This window comes from Rhinopithecus bieti, unplaced genomic scaffold (genome assembly GCF_001698545.2).
Source record: "Rhinopithecus bieti isolate Rb0 unplaced genomic scaffold, ASM169854v2 scaffold_2439, whole genome shotgun sequence".
NCBI classification, from domain to species: domain Eukaryota; kingdom Metazoa; phylum Chordata; class Mammalia; order Primates; family Cercopithecidae; genus Rhinopithecus; species Rhinopithecus bieti.
The window spans coordinates 2,109,968-2,127,103 of NW_016804232.1; the positions used below are offsets into that span (position 1 = coordinate 2,109,968).

General features: G+C 37.8%; 1 protein-coding gene across 3 annotated transcripts in view; it reads left to right on the forward strand.

Annotated features, from left to right (window-relative positions):
* The window catches only part of SUGCT (succinyl-CoA:glutarate-CoA transferase), a 732,347-nt gene that overhangs the window by 303,179 nt on the left and 412,032 nt on the right, over positions 1-17,136 (forward strand). For all 3 annotated transcript variants that reach the window (XM_017867385.1, XM_017867383.1, XM_017867384.1), the window contains 2 exons: positions 992-1,063; positions 10,675-10,772. In XM_017867385.1, the coding sequence (XP_017722874.1) occupies positions 992-1,063; positions 10,675-10,772 (170 nt within the window). The remainder of the gene's footprint in view (positions 1-991; positions 1,064-10,674; positions 10,773-17,136) is intronic.

Genomic DNA, 17,136 nt, shown 5'->3' on the forward strand with positions numbered 1-17,136 from the left:
CTTTGCTTCTCTCTTCTTTTATCTATGCTGCTTACACTTTGTAGAAACATAATGCTTTTGCCTTATAATGCTCTTTGCCCTACAGGGAAAAAAATGAAAATAAAACAAAAAATTCTTAACTGATTCAAACCATAATGGATACAGTATTTTATTTTGTACATTATAATGAATTTTCTTTATTTTTTTGAATCACTCTTTTTTAGTTTTTTGACAAATGTTGTAACAGTGGAGGAGCTAGGAAATGCTTAGAACGATCTAAATGAAACCAACTATCCATATATAAAAGAAAAAGGGCCAGGCACAGTGGCTAATGCCTGTAATCCCAGCACTTTGGGAAGCCGAAGTGGGCAGATCTTGAGCCCAGGAGTTTAAGACCAGCCTGGGCCACATATAGAGACCCCATCTCTACAAACAGGACAAAATTAGCTGGGCATGGTGCCATGCACCTGTAGTCCCAGATACCCAGGAGGCTGAGGCAGGAGGATTGCTTAAACCTGGGAGGTGGAGCAGTAAGCTGAGATCATGCCACTGTACTCCATCCTGGGAGCCTGGGTGACAGAGCCAGACCCTTTCATAAAATATATATATATATATATATATACACACACACACACACACACACACACATACATACATATGTGTGTGTGTATATGTGTGTGTGTGTGTGTGTATATATAGATACATATGTATTGAGAGAGAGAGATCTGTTCTGTGATGATGGAAATATTCTGTCTGTGCTGGCTAATACAATAGCCACTAGTCACATGTGGCTATTGAATATTTGACATTTAGCTAGTGTGTATATATATAGTATTCCCCAAAAGATATACTATATATATACATATATGAAAAAGATACAAATTAATCGTTATTGAATTAATAACATTGCTTTAGAACAAGCTTTCTATATAGATATTTTAGAAATTAAAGTAAACTTTTGTGGTCTTGTCAACATATAAATAATATTTACCCGTGTATTTATTTCTTTTAGGCTTTTAAAACCAAGGATGGCTATATTGTAGTTGGAGCAGGAAACAACCAGCAGTTTGCCACTGTGTGCAAGGTAATCTATAATTATTGGGATTGGTCTATGATCTTGTACAAAGCCAGGGAAAATTCAGTTTTGCCCAGGTCATAACCAACTTAGGCCCCCTGTGTTAGCACCTAAAAGTATAGGATTTTCATGCTTATAAAGGATAAGGCAGAGTCCAAATTAGCATTCTGTGTTTTTTTGTGGTATCTGACTGCATTTTAAAATGAAGAATCGTAGTAGCTTAAATTGTCCTAAAACTTGACCTGCCTACCAGTCCAAACAAAATGGGGGAAAAAATCATTTTTAAAGGAACTTTTAACGCTGGTATTTTTTTCTTTTTTCCCCTCCCTCCTTCCCTTCCTGCCTTCCTTTCTTCCTTTCCTTCTCTACCTTCTTCTTTTACTATATCAGATTCATTGGACCCGTATATAGTTAAGCTACTCCCATATTTATTTTATTTACTACTGGAAATTTTGAAACTGTTTTTCAACTTAACCTTTATTTAATGAGTACCTTTCTGAAGAATTTATGTTTCAAGGTTTTAGGAATTAAGATTATATTAAAATTGTTCCTTCTCAACAAGGCCTTAAAATAAAGGCCTTGTAATCATTTTAAATAATTTATTCTTAGGGATATTCTAAACTTGTAGCATTTATTAGACTTAGTGATCTCGGAACACTGCAACCTCCACCTCATTGCTTCAAGCGATTCTCCTGACTCAGCCTTCAGAGGAGCTGGGATTACAAGTGCACGCCACCATGCCTGGCTATTTTTGTGTTTTTAGTAGAGATGAGGTTTCACCATGCTGGCCAGGCTGGTCTTGAACTCCTGACCTCAAGCGATCTGCCCACCTCAGCCTCCCAAAGTTCTAGGATTACAGGTGGAACCACTACACCTGGCCTACTAGACTTTTTTTTCTTTTCCTTTACTTGATGTTTATATGAGTTACCAAGACTTTGGTATTTTGTAGTCCCAGCTACTCGGGAAGCTGAGGCAGGAGAATTGCTTGAACCCGGGAGTGAGAGGTTGCAGTGAGGTGAGATTGCACCATGGCACTGGAGCCTGGGTGACAGAGGGAGACTCTGTCCAAAAAAAAAAAAAAAAAAAAATGACGCCTATGAAATTCTGAATCTCATTTACTGTAGTTAACTTATTATGTACAAAAATTATTTATTACTGTGCCTCTTTTGTATGAGAAGTTAGGGGGCAGAGCTAAAAACCACAGCAAAGGGGTGGGAAGAACCATGGAGAAGGTGACAAATGGAGATAGTTCTGATTGCAGGAAGGGCTGAAACATCTGAGGTGGAAAAGAGGGGAGCCTTTTAAATGGTGACTCTGAGTAAATGTAGGGAAAATCGATTCAAACATTTGATCTGGGATCAAAGAATCTTTATTATGAACGGTCAATGTTAAAAATATGAAACATACGGAAGCTGTTGCCTGTGAAGTCATTTGCGTACTCTAACTGTAGAGATGTAAAAGCCAGTTCATTGCTATAAACGAGTACAGATTTTCTTCCTGGGCCATATGTTTTGGAGTTTTCTTTCTCCAGAAAGTGGTGGGGTTGGGGGTGGGAGGACCTGGCAGCGAAAATTACTGCTTGACATACTCTTTAGTTTTGAAAATAACTGTACTGAATTCTTTGTATTTTTGATTCATTACTGCTGATCAAGTTAACACTTTTGAACTTCCTCATAAATATCCATAAGAGCAGTTTTCAACAAAGGTTCTTATTTCAAAGCATTTGTCAGAAGTTTTAGTACTGGAATATGACTTATTGTTATGGTGTGTTATAACACATTGCTTATAAAGGAGACTATTGGAGGGCCTTAGGAATGGCACACTTGACCTTGATTTTCCCATATGAAAGTTAAGAATGATAATCCCTGTTATGAGCCATTAATCCAATGTCTTTAAAACTCTTTGAGATTCTCAGGAGATTTATGTGTACAGGATTCTTGAGTTATTTACATTATTAGCTAGGCATCCTGTGTGAATGTTGCAATCTGATTGACTTTTTCAAATCTTTGTAATTACACCCTTACATGTAAACTTGTCCTAAACACCTTCTTACCTAAGAAAAATCATCTGTTCCTTCATTCTGATGCAAGGTTTTCTTCCCTTCCCAGTTACGTGTAGTGTGTGGATTTCTTCTAAGCTGTTTTTTTTACTCATATTTATTTATTACTGAGGGCCTTGTTATTCAAACCGGGCTTATAGAAGATGGGGTTCCCAGTTCTTCAGAGTGAGGCCCTCAAAACTGTTTTTTTGTCAAGTACGCTCCATCAGGAAAGATGGGACAGCTTTACTTCCTGGGGAGAAATGTGGCAGTACTGTCTGTGACAAATGATTGGAATTGACTTATGCTTAGTCTCTTTCCAAAATATAATTCATATAATGATTGATTGATAATTCTTGGGGAGGAGCTGTATCAGCGAGCTTTCATTGTAAGGAGTTGGATGAGAGTAAGAATGTTGGGTTCCAGTCTGAGGTTCCAGAAAATCTTCTTGTGTATAAAGTGAATCTTGTTCATAACACGTCCTACTTAATGTTCCTTACCATGATACAGCAAAGTAAGAAAGTGAGCATATGTATGCTATTTTAAGTTGATGGATGCCACCCCTAATGGGTATTCCTATATGAAATATTGAATATTGACATCGTTTTGAAAGTAATGTAGACTGAAGGCTTCTTTTATTGGAGAGACTATACATTGGTTCTCAATGTAGTATGCATAGGAATGTTATTTAACACCATTCCCAAAGATTTTACTTTAGTATGTCTGGGGTGAGATAGAGGAAACTTCAGTTTTAAGAAGGACTGTAGGTGATTTTGGAGCAGGTTTTTAAACTGCCTGCTCCAAAATATAATATATCCAAGGTATAATGTTTAAGGCCTATTGTAAGTCTTGTTAGTAGGTAGGTGACCGCTGTCAAAGTCCTTCATCTTTTCTAAGCATCTGTTCTCCTATGTATAAAATGAAGATTATAATATGTAATTATATTTATATGCAACTTAGGGGTTTGGAAAATGTTAGAGAAGTGAAGCACTTAGAATAGGCCTTGCTCATATGCACTTAATAAATGACATCTATGAAAATTAGATGTGAAGATTCTGGTTCTGAGGAGGATAGAGTAAATACACTTTTCCCACTTACCCTGAGCATGGTGATTATACCTGGACAGAATTGCTTGAGTCCATGAAGCATGTATTAAAAGACTTTGAAAAGTAAATAGTAAGAGATTTAGGGGAGAACACCCAAATTTGAAGTACCTCTAACCGGCAGTCAACTTAACCAGCTTTTGCCTCCAGTTATTCCTTCACTCGAGTATAGTTGAACCTGAAACCTGGACGTGAGCACCAGGCAACGCAGCAGATATCCAGGAAATGCTCTTTATTCCTGGTGCAAAGAACATGAAAAAGTGAGCTGTAATGTCAGAGAGAGTATGGATATAGTTTGTTTTCCCCTCCTTTCCATTTTCCTTTTTTTTTTTTTTGAGACGGAGTCTCGCTCTGTCGCTCAGGCTGGAGTGCAGTGGCCGGATCTCAGCTCACTGCAAGCTCCGCGTCCCGGGTTTACGCCATTCTCCTGCCTCAGCCTCCCGAGTAGCTGGGATTACAGGCGCCCGCCACCTCGCCTGGCTAGTTTTTTTTGTATTTTTTAGTAGAGACGGGGTTTCACCGACTTAGCCAGGATGGTCTTGATCTCCTGACCTCGTGATATGCCTGTCTCGGCCTCCCAAAGTGCTGGGATTACAGGCTTGAGCCACCGCGCCCGGCCTCCTTTCCATTTCCTTATGCCCCAGACCCCAAGTAATCCTGTATTGGAAACAGCAGGTGAGTAGGAGCCAACTCTGCGAAAGAAGAACTTTCTTCATTGCTGAGCTGTGATCCCAAAGAAAGGAGTGAATCCCTGTTCCTTTTTCCCCCTCCATCCTCCCATTGCATGGCCTCTGCCCTGAAACCATGCTGGGGAGTGGGATAACTAAAGCAGGAGCCCCGGGCAACTGGAAAATGCTAGAGAGATTGCCAAGAGAAGATCTTGGCAATGCTATCTTTTATGTTGTTTATGAACTCTTGGGATCACCCCTTACTTGCATATGCACTAATTTGATCCTAATCAGCATACTAAAGATGATAGGAACTGAATTAATAAATAGACAACTGCCCAGGTTGTCATATGACCATTAGGTTTGGCACATACTAGTCAGATTCAAATAACACTGCAAAGGCTTTGAAAACTTAATCAACATGAGAATCAGGGCACACAGAAGCTGGGTTACAACTGGCAGCTTGGATGTAACCAGGTCAATTGTCTGCTAAATCAGCAAGAGTAAAAATTCTCCTTAGAATTTAAACAAGACTCAGTGGCTCATAATATAATGTTCAAAATGTCCAGGATACAATTCATTATTACTCAGCATATGAAGAACCAGAACTTGCATGAGAAAAGGCCATCAATGCCAATGCGAAGATGACGCAGATGTTGGAATTAACTTACAAAGATGTTTACATAGTTATTATAACAATGTTCTAAAAAGCATCACAAATACCATTTAAATAAATGGAATATAGAAATATTCCGCAAAGAAATACAAGATATGAAGAAGAACCAAAGGAAAAATTAAAAACTTAAAAGTATAATAACCAAGAAAAAAATTACACCTCACCAGTTGAGCTCAATAGTGCAATGAAGATGACAAGGAACTTAAAGATAGATCAATAGAAATTATTCAATGTGAACAATAGAGAAAACAAAAGATAGCTCCTTCCTACTCAAAACAAGAAATAACAGATCCTCGGGAACCTGTGCAACAATAACAAAAAGTCCAATATTTATGTCATTGTAGTCCCAGAATGAGGGGAGAAAGTGTACATGCTGGAAAATATTTGAAGAAATAACAATTGTATATATACCAAATTTGGTAACAGTTAAATGCCCATAGATTTAATAATTTCGGCAAACCATAAATGGGATAAACTGAAACAAATCTATGCATGAATACATAATGTGTCCCTTAACAACAGGTATATGTCCTGAGAAATGTGTCAGTTGGTGGTGGCGTGTGAATATCGGAGTGTACTTATCCCAACCTAGATGGTATAGCCTGCTACACACTTAGGCTATATGGGATAGCCTGTTCCTCCTAGGCTATAAATCTGTACAGCATATACATGTTACTGCACTCAATACTATAGGCAGTTGTAACACAATGGATACACAAAAATCATCCAGAAAAGCACTCAGAGGACCAAAAGAATGTATTATCTATGGGGGATCAGTGACTCAATTAACTGCATATATTTTTGTCAGAAATTAATGCTAGGGAAGAGGTGGCACAACATGTGGAAAGAAATGCCAACCTAGATTTCAATATCCAGTAGAAATATCCTTAAGAAATGAAGGTTAAATGAAGACATTCTGTATAAAGGAAAACTAATGGAAGTTGTAGTCAGCTGACTTGCTCTAAAATAATTTTTCAAGGAATTTTTTCATTTACAGAAGGTAAATGTTGTCAGAAGGGAACTGAAAACATGAGAAATGAAGGAAAAACAACATAAATAGCAAATATCTGGGTGAATATAATGGTCTATTCTTTTCCTAGTAAATTCTTTGAAATATTTGATGGGTGAAAGCAAACATTAAGATACTGTCTGCTGGGATTTTCGGTGTATGTAGATCTAACATACAGATAAATACAACACAAAATGGGGAGAGTAAAGGGACTATATTGTAGTAAGTTTGCTATATTCCACTTGAAGTGGTAAAATTTTGATTCTAACTACCCTGCGAAAAGTATATGCATTATGATCCCCTAAGCAATAAACATCTATCATTAAACATCTATGCAAAAATATAGCCAAAATCAAAATAGGTAAATGTAATAGTAACAACTCTAAAGAAGACCAGAAAGCAAAACAGGAATAAACGGAAAAAAGAATAAACTGATAGATCTAAGTCATTCAAAAATGTGAATAACATTAAATATGAATGGTCTTCATATTATGAATTAAAACAAGTTGTCAGAAAAAAATGACCCAACTCTATGCTGTCCAATGCATATTTGAAATTCACATCAAATATAATGATACTTTCAAGTTAAAGTAAGAGGATGGAAAAATATACAAACACAAACAAAAGGGGCAAACACTAATGAAAAGAAAGCTGGAGTGGGGCTATATTAACTATGGACCAGTGTTTGTCATCTCAGAAAACTTGTTTGCAACAAATTCTTGTGCAAATACTTATTTAACATTTATACTGGCAGAGGGAAGATCAGATGATCTGAATTTGTTGAGAAATTGTGAAACCTCACATTTCACGAGAGAGATGTTGCCTTTTCCTTTATCTAAAAACTAGATTCCAGTAGTTCTTATGCTGCAAGTGATTCTCTGTTTCTGCACCTTCCTGCATATGCAAAGATCTTTTATTTCAGTACTGAGTTATATTTTCTATTATACTGGATGCCATTTTAAATGGCAATTAAACTTAACATGTGTTGTATCAGTAATGCACATAAAGTGATGGCAGTGTATATGAACATTATGACTTACAGTCAGTGACAACTCTTCATAATTTTCTCCTGACAAACAACTCTTTCAAGAGACCATATAGCTTTTAAGAAGCACCTATATATTTTATTTATTTATTTTTATTTATGAGATGGAGTCTCACACTATTGCCCAGGCTGGAGTGCAGTAGTGCAATCTTGGCTCACAGCAACCTCCGCCTCCTGGGTTCAAATGATTCTTGTGCCTCAGCCCCCTGAGTAGCTGGGATTACAGGCACCCACTGTCATGCCTGGCTAATTGTTGTATTTTTAGTAGAGATGGGGTTTCACCATGTTGGCCAGGTTGGTCTCCAACTCCTGACCTCAGGTGATCCACCCGCTTCGGCCTCCCAAAAGTGCTGGGATTATAGGCGTGAGCCACCCTGCCTGGCTGCAGCTAAAAAGTGATTTTAGACACAATGGAATAAGGCATATGCATAGAATAATGTCTGAAATATCATACACCTGGAAGTGTTCACATTGTTTATCTGTGAGCTTGTCAGTGGAAGAATGTAAGCATTTGGGCTATACCAGTGAACAAAACATTTAAAATATTTTGACTTTGTGAAGCTTACATTTTAGCAGGGCAGACAGATATGGAGTAATAAACATAATAAATATGTTAGGTGATAAATATTATGGGAAAAAATGGGCAAGGGAAGAGGGAATCAGGGGAGTCAGTGTTGAGTGGGGTGGGTGGCCTGTGGTGGGGGTAGGGTAATCAGGGTAGTTGCGTTAAGAAGTTGAATTTGAGTCGACTCAACAACATCTAGTCAACTAGATGTCTGGTGGAAGATGCTCCAAGCAAAGGAATAGCTATTTTAAAACTCCTGAGGCTGAAGTGCAATAGACATGTTCCTGGTCCAGCAAGAAGATGAAATGGCTGCAGCAATGAGCAAGGGAGGAGAGCATGGTAAGAGGTGATGTTAGAGAGGTAACAGCGCCATATCGTGTAGAACTTTTCAGACTATCTTAAGGATTTTGGTTTTTGCTATAAGGAGGGCTTTAGATGACAGGTATGTTAAAACACTTGCAGTGTTTATTATCATGGGTCTTCATTATTTTTTCTCTCTTTTCCCCTTTTTAGAAAATGTTTGTCACTCAGTTTATGGTGTTTTGTTATTTTCTTTCTGTTTTTGCCAATGTCTCTTCATTTTTTTTTGCAGAACCCTCCCTCCTTTCGTTTTTGAACCAATATATGCTTTTTAAAAATATCTGGCCAGACTCTGTGATTCATGCCTGTAATCCCAGCATTTTGGGATGCTGAAGTGGGTGGGTCCTTTGATGTCAGGAGTTCAAGACAAGCCTGACCAACATGGTGAAAACCTGTCTCTACTAAAAATCCAAAAAATTAGCCGGGCATGATGGCGTGCATGCCTGTAATCCCAGCTACTCAGGAGACTGAGGCAGGAGAATCCCTTGAACCTGGGAGGCGGAGGTTGCAGTGAGCTGAGATCGTGCCACTGCACTCCAGCCTGGGCAACAGTGTGAGACTCTGTCTCAAAAAAAAAAAACAAAATTTCTTTTGGGGGAAACAGTACCTAGTTGGAATACTTCACATTTATTTACTGCTTAATATGTCAAGCATTTTCATGTACATTGTTTTGTTTTATCCCAGGCAGCACTCTTTAAATTTCAGCTCCAAAATAATAGTTATGATCACGGTCCTTGAAGCTGTCTCTCTAGAGACATTTGGAATGTTAGCTGGCATAGTTGAAGATGGAAGGATTATTACTTTGGCCAACAATTTCACACCATCTTTGAAACAGAAAAGAGTCCCATTAAGTCAAATACAGCGGACACATGGGCATTCCAGTTACCCTTAAGTGTGGTCACTGTGTAATGTTTTGTTGCTGATGGTGCTTTTTGGGTAAGGCCAAGTTTGTAAATTTAACCTGTGACTTAGTGAAGACACTTGCTTTTTTTTTGGAATGACTTATTCACTCTTAGGGAGGGAGGGTGTCTAACTGCTAGACAAGGCTTGAGGCCAATTCTTGGATCAGGTGTTGTGACAGAGAGATTTCTAGAAAGGGTGCTGTATGTGGTGTTGGTTTTTAAAATCTGGGAGAATAATGCTGTCTTTATTATTCCTAAAGGAAATAAGTGAAACATGTGAAAGAAATTACACCACTGAGATGGTCTCTTTACTCAGGGGAATCTTCTTCACGTCTCTCTCCTTTGCAAATACATTAATAAAGATAATGAAGCTTTCTGTAAGCCACATGGCCTGCCCCCGGGCTGTAAATGCTCCTTGTAACTTTCCAACACAACTGCCAAGCACTGCCTCTACACAGTCTTTGTAAAACTTTTCCATTCCAAATCCACTTGGTACTTTCATTATGGTCTTGTTAACATTGAACGTTGTCCAGAGGGACTTGCAAGATAGATTTTCCCCTTATTGAGGAGGAGCAAAAGAGGAAATCTATAAAAGCATTTCTAGTTGGTATTACTTCAGGGAGATATATTAATAAAAAATAGTGATACTTCTATAAGAAGAAGATCTTTTGATTTGCTATTGTTTAAATGGTGAGAATTTGGGCAAATGTATTTGCTTTTACTTTATTTTAGCAGCTTTTAGAACATTTTGCATAGGACAACCTGGGAAGATCACAGTATTTTATTTACATGTGGAATAAATAAGTGAATATATCTACAAGGTGCATGTTGACTGTATACAAGATACATGTAGGTATGCACTTATGATATTGGTTTTTAAAATTTGGTCCGTTTTACCCAGTTTAGCATCTCTCTCCCTATTTCCTCTAAAGATTTTTTTTCTGTGGGAATCTGATAACATATTTCCTATATTCTCATATTTAGCATAAGACTTATGGGGATCTTTTGCTGTTCTCCTATATGGAAGAATATTTGCTTAAATGTAGTAAAAGCCTCTTATGAATGACAAACCCTTTCACCAGCATGATCCAACCTAGCTGTGTGCTTGTTCCCTCCATATGTCCTTGTTGAGGGGCATAAAGACCAGCAAGGAATGTTCTTGAGAAGGGAGAGACAAGACCTGAACACTGGCACCCACAGGCTGGTACAAGAACAATCTACTTCTTATACTTGAAAATTATTTTTCCCTTTTAGATCTTGGATTTGCCTGAGTTGATTGATGACTCCAAGTATAAAACTAACCACCTTCGGGTACAGAATAGAAAAGAGCTTATTAAAATATTATCTGAACGGTAAGTTTGGATCTTGTATTCATCCATTTAAGAATTAATATATGATAAGCATTTATCTGGTGTTTTGTGGGTTTTTTTCTTGGCTTATTTGAGATCAATTTGTAATTCTCTTCCATTTTACAAAACTGGTTAGTGGAAAAATTTTAAAGCTGCGGGTTTTTTTTGTTTGTTTGTTTGTTTAGAAGCACTTGAACACATTTTATATGCTTTGTTAAGTACTGAGTCATAACAATTATATAAATAAGAAAGTCACCATGACTTGAATTAGGTTATTTCTCTGTGTCCTGTAGCTGTTTGGGTTTAGTTTATCATAAATACAACAACAATGATAATAATTTAACATCATTTCATACTTTCACTGTGTTAAATGCTTTAGATATATTATCTCATTTAATCCTCATAATCATCCTGTGAGGTAAGTTCTGTTATTTCCATTTTACATGTAAGGAAAACAAGGCAAAGAGAGGTGAAACCAAGAGTTGGTTTGCATTTCTGAGCCACTCCTGTGAATCATGATGTTATTTCTGGATCTTTGCAAATGCCAAATTTTTCCATTAATGTCAGGTTATTTATTTGTAATACCTGTACCAATTTTTCAAGTTTGTCTGAAAAAAAGTAATTATTCTTACTGTTCCATGTCAGTTTCACTTTTTGTTTGCCTTTACATGTCTTCTGAATCTGTACAAATAGGCTTTGTGGCTTTTGTGGATCGAAATGCCCACATTAATTTTTCTTCTATTGAAAATTTGCTCTCATCATGCCAATAAATTAGGTAATTTTGTTTAAATACCATATCCAGTCTTTTGAAAAGGCTCATGTGTTTCTATGTAGTATACATCAAAGTTATAAGATAAAACTAAAATTCTGCTGTTTTTATTTTTGTTGTCTTTGTATTTGGGTATGTCTGCAGAAATATCTGAATCAACATTCATCTATCTATTTTCTCTTTCCTGGATTTGAAATACTTTTGTAACTTTAAACACTTTTGTGATTTTAAACACTGCCTGTATCTTTTCCATGTATCAAATGCTGTTCACATCAATAGGGACTGTGTGTTGTGGGACTGATAGACACAGAATGGGGGAAGGAGAACTGGGTGCCCTTTTCTGGTCCCTAGTTAAATATAACTCTGATTCTACCGCAAAGCCCCAGAGCCCTCAATGACTAACTTTTCTCCACGTGAGAATTGCCCATTCATTTCTTCTTTTTGCCTCTATGCCTCTCAATCATTTGTAATTCATACAATTAATTGATAAAACTTTTTCCTTTCACACTATGGTTACCAAGTTTCAATAATAGCCACTTGTGAGTACCTTATCAGAAGCTCTTTGATAATCTGAATAAATGATGACCATGCTGCGAGAAGAGTAGATCCCAAGAAAAATATGATACCTAGATTGGTTTCCTATGTTTTAAAACTTTTATTCCTTGTTAAATTCTGTAATGGAGTTCAACTGTGGAATGACTTTTAGTAGCATCTGTAACATACTCATTTCCATTTTCCCTCTTTGGTGTGAATTAAATAATCTGCAACCTTCTTCTTTCTGTTCTTTTATACACAGAAGTAGAAGTTTCAGCATTTTGGTATTCATAAGATTGTTATATTTTTGTTCAGACTTAACAATAAGTAAGGAATCAATGTGCAAGGAAGAGACTGGGTTGGGGGAGGGGGTAGTCCTAGGAGAGGAAATTTCATAAGGAGGTCACATCATCATTGGTACTGCTGTTAAAACACAGACCACAGATAGAGCCCTTGGCTGCTTGGAGGCTAGCTTTTGTGCTCTCTTCTGCTAGTGCGCTGACATTTTTTGGTACTTTCTTATGGGTTGCAGTTCTCCACGTCTTTTCTAGCACGTCTCTTCTCCTCCAAGGTAGTTCAAATAGTGATGATCTGGGAAGATTAAAATTAGAGTATTGAATCATTCCAGTTTATAAGCTTATCATTTATTTTTCCAAACAAATAGCACTGGAATCATTAGTACTGCTTAGTGCTTGGCTTTGAGAAGTCTCTACAGGTTCTTTAAAATTTGTCATTTTGATTATATGATTCTGTTTTTCCAGTATTCAAAAAAATTAGTGGTGCTTCATAAATTACATGATTAGACATAGCCTCCAGCCTGGCATGCGGGGTCTTCCATAATCTGACATCACCTTTCCTGTCCACTCTTCTTCTAACATGTTTCCAAAGGACGTCCCTGCTATAGTCACCCTCTCAATTGGTTTAGTTTCCTTTCTGAAATGCTTCTCAGGATTACCACTATTCTGAAACTTAGTCATGTTTCAAGGCCAGTTCTAGAAGCCTCTGTTCCCAGTCAGTTGATGGCACCTTTAGGAAAGAAGGTTGTCCTTTTTGTGCCTTGTCTCTTGTCAAACGGAAGTACAATCAATGTTGGTTGTCATTATGAATGATACTGCTCCAGGGCCTTCTCAACATTCTTGTCTTGCTCAGCACACGCATTGCACAGTCACCTCAGAACTTGCAGGCATTTTATTTCCTAACAAAAGTGTTACATTAGCTCACAGCCACAAAAAAGCCAGGGAGAAAGGAAGGGGTGGAACCAGCCTTTGGTGGCTGCCAAGTACATGCCAAATAAGTGTTACTATTCCCACTTGATATGAAAATTCTGACATTTAGGGAGGTGGTCTCCAGGTCAGGCACATAGTGAGTAGTTAGAAATGGGATTCAAAATGCAACACCTTTTTCATCTCTCATATTGCCTCCCTGAAGTGGCACATAAAATATGACTGTGTCCTTGTTTGTTTATGCGCTCAAGAAATATTTATTGAGCACTAACTGTGTAGTAGGCACTCTTGCAAGCGTTGGGGATAGAGAAGTGAATGAAACAGACCAAGTGTATCCATGAAAAATAATGCAGGCCAGGACAAGGAAGAATGCCAGAAGTTAAGTGTGAAGCTGGGTTTTTCATTTAGCCTGGTCACAGAGGGCTTCTCTGTGAAAGTGACATTTGAGCAGAAGCCTGCAAGAAATGAGAGAAAATGTCTGAGGGAGGCTGGCAGGCATCTGGGAGACGTATTCCAGGCAGTTTATGGAGTAACTCAGAGGACAGTGTGCTTGGATCTGGGGGAGCAAGAGAAGAGGGGTGTTAGGTTGGTTCAGAGAGAGTGGGAGCCCATGGCAGGCAGATCTTGTCATGAAATCATGAAAGCCTTTATGACAAAGTAGTTTATTAAACTTGTGAAATAAATGATTTTTTTTGTGGGGGGGGGTGCATAAAATGGATTTGCTTATTAGCAACTTTTTTCTCTCTAACTTGAAGAGAGAGCATCAAGGGAGGGAGTGCTCTACCTAGTAGAGGAGAGGTCAAAGCATTTCAGCAACATGGAGTCAGGAAGACCCTGTTTCTCACCTGGAGAGACCAGAGGGCTAGGTTGAAATGGTCTATGCTTCTCCTCCATTTATTCACTCTCTCACGTATTCAACAAGCATTTATCGAACACCTACTGTGTGCCATGAACTGTTCTGAGCACTAGTAATATAGCAGTAAAATATAGTAAAGAATCCCTGCCCTCCTGAATTTTCATTCGGTAACCATTGCACTTTCTAGAAGACATTGGTAGTGGTTATTTTTGAATTATTCCTTAACACATTTGTTTCAGTGAGCCTAAGAAGTTAGTTTTCCATATTTTTCATAATAACCACTTTTAAAATTTCTATTTTGCAAAAGTATTGCAGTTACAGGCTATGCCTGTTACTCATTTATTGTATTTTTTCAACATGTTGATATACATGCTCCAATTTTTTAAATGTGGTTTGCCAGTCATTTCCATAGTAAAAACATATTTTTAGTAACTGTAGCCACTCACAGATAATTGACTTTACCATGTGAGTCTATTGTGTTTTTGCCTGTTGTCTTCTATTAAACCTTACATCACAAGCACTTTCCTTTAATACTTATAGGCACTTTCCTTGCCTGATATTTTTATTTTAGAAAATCTTTAAAACATGTAAAATATGGAGGGATTCATGAGAGTGAATCTGCACAGCAGGTAAGTTTAAAACAAACTCTAGGATTGATGAACTCACTGTATTTATTTTAAAAGGTTTCTCATCCTTTGTACCCAATTTGAAGACAGTGAAAACAGAAGCATTCATGGATTTTTACGAAGTTGGCTCTTGTAAATATACACGTGAATTTCCTATTGTGTTTCAAAATCTTCCTTCCAAAGTATTTTCCCTGAGCAATTTTTGAGTACTCCCCTCCTGTCCCTTGTAAGTCTTCATTTATGTTTTTTAGAATCAGGTGATTCTCCTATGAAAAGTGCAGGCTTTTTTGGAAGTACCTACCAGAGTTGTCAGTCACTTACCTCACTTGTCTGTTATTCTTGCTAAGTACAGTTTGAAGCTACTCTCTGAGGGCGGTCAGCCTCACTCAGGACGGCAGCTGCCTGTTTTGGTCATCAGCTGCGTTTTCCACAGCCAGCACACACAATTCCCCTCAAATGCTCTCAGGTGTTACTATTCCCCAGCCAGGGCTGTGAGCGTCTTTTTTATTAATCTAAAGGTAGAAGACTTTCCCCTGGAGTTTGCCATTTTATCCAGGGTGTTGCAGAAAGTATGTTTACCCAGCTGCTAACATTGAAAACTAGGTAAAACTCAATCATGTTAAAAATCCCTAGCTAAAACAGAAGAGGAGATATAATGGAGACTAATCCAGCGCCAGATAAAACAATCCTCTTCTTTTCAATGCTAAGGAGGAACAAACTCAAACCTGTGCTACTCACACACCAGATCAGCATTTTTGCAATAGTTAGGACCCCAAGAGAGATACTGCAAGTTGTGAATTGAAACTAGGAAGAGAAGGATAAAGATGATGTATTAGTGTTTGGAGAGAAGTAATAGAAAGACATGACGTGAGGATGAAGGAGAAGAGAATTGATGGAGAAAATAGACATAAAATTTATTTTATTCCCTCTCTCTTCCTCTCTTCACCAACATTTATTGGCCACTGACTATGTGCCGTTGTCCTGCAGATGCAGAGCTGAAAGATGAAGCCTGGGCTTTTAAGGAGTTCATGGTCTAATTAGGAAAATAAACTATTTCCAGAAAGCATTGATTTAAGTAGAGTGTGGAAATTACCCAGGTAATCATATGCACAGCGGATTGGGAGCCCAGAAACGGAGCAACTCCTTTAATCTGGGAAATTAGGGAAGGCTTCCTGAAGATGATGCCATCTAAGATAAATCTTGAAGGATAAACAGAATTAGGCACGTGAAGGAAAAAGTTGAAAGAAGGAAATATTGATGTGAGTGTACTTTTGTAGTATGAAAATAAAATCATGGGAGAAGAAAAGAAGTATAGATGGTCCCCAACTTACAATTCTATTTGACTTACAATTTTTTAAATTTGCCATGTGGTAAAGTGATACACATTCATTAGAAACTGTACTGTGAGCCTGGACAACACAGCAAGACCGTATGTCGCTACAAAAATTAAAATAAAAAATTTAACTGGCCCTGGTGGCATGTACCTATAGTCCCAGCCACTTTGGGAAAGAAACCATGCTGTGAATTTGGATATTTTTCCAGGGTAGCCATATATGCAGCAAAATACTCTGTTGTGATGCTGTGTGGCAGCAGTGAACTGCAGCTCTCCGTTTGGTAGGTTAGGTGTATTAAATGCATTTTTGACTTATGATATTTAGAATTTAATGATAGTTTTATTGGGACATAACACCTTCATAAGTTAAGGACTATCTGTAGTTTGGAGAGATGCAGATGACAATTTTTAAACTGCTTTTGGAAAAATGTTATACATGTAAAGCAAGTATATGTCAATTTAGTCCTAGTGAAGACATTTGTAAAAAGTTGTTTACATTATGTCATCATAAATAAAACTAACAGCATTAGATAAGTTTGCCTTTTAAAATACCATGGCAATTCCTTTAGTAAAATAAATATTTTTGGTTTTGAATGATTCGATTTTTTTCTTAAATTAAGTTTTTGATTGTTAATTGTCTGTTTACTTATTTTCCATTTACTGCATTGTGGAGTTAAATGCCCTATATCAGCCAAACAAGTATTTGTTGGATTGAATCAAGCATTTAGGCTGGGTGCAGTGGCTGGTTGGGCACAGTGATTCACACCTGTAATCCTAGCACTCTAGGAGGCTGAGGTGGGCAGATCACCTGAGGTCAGGAGTTCGAGACCAGGCTGGCCAACATGGTGAAACCCTATCTCTACTAAAAATACAAAAATTAGCTGGGTGTGGTGGCAGGTGCCTGTAGCTACTCAAGAGGCTGAGGAAGGAGAATCGCTTCAACCCGGGAGGCGGAGGTTGCAGTGAGCCGAGATCACGCCACCACACTCCAGCCTGGGTGACAGAGCAAGACTCTGTCTCACAAAA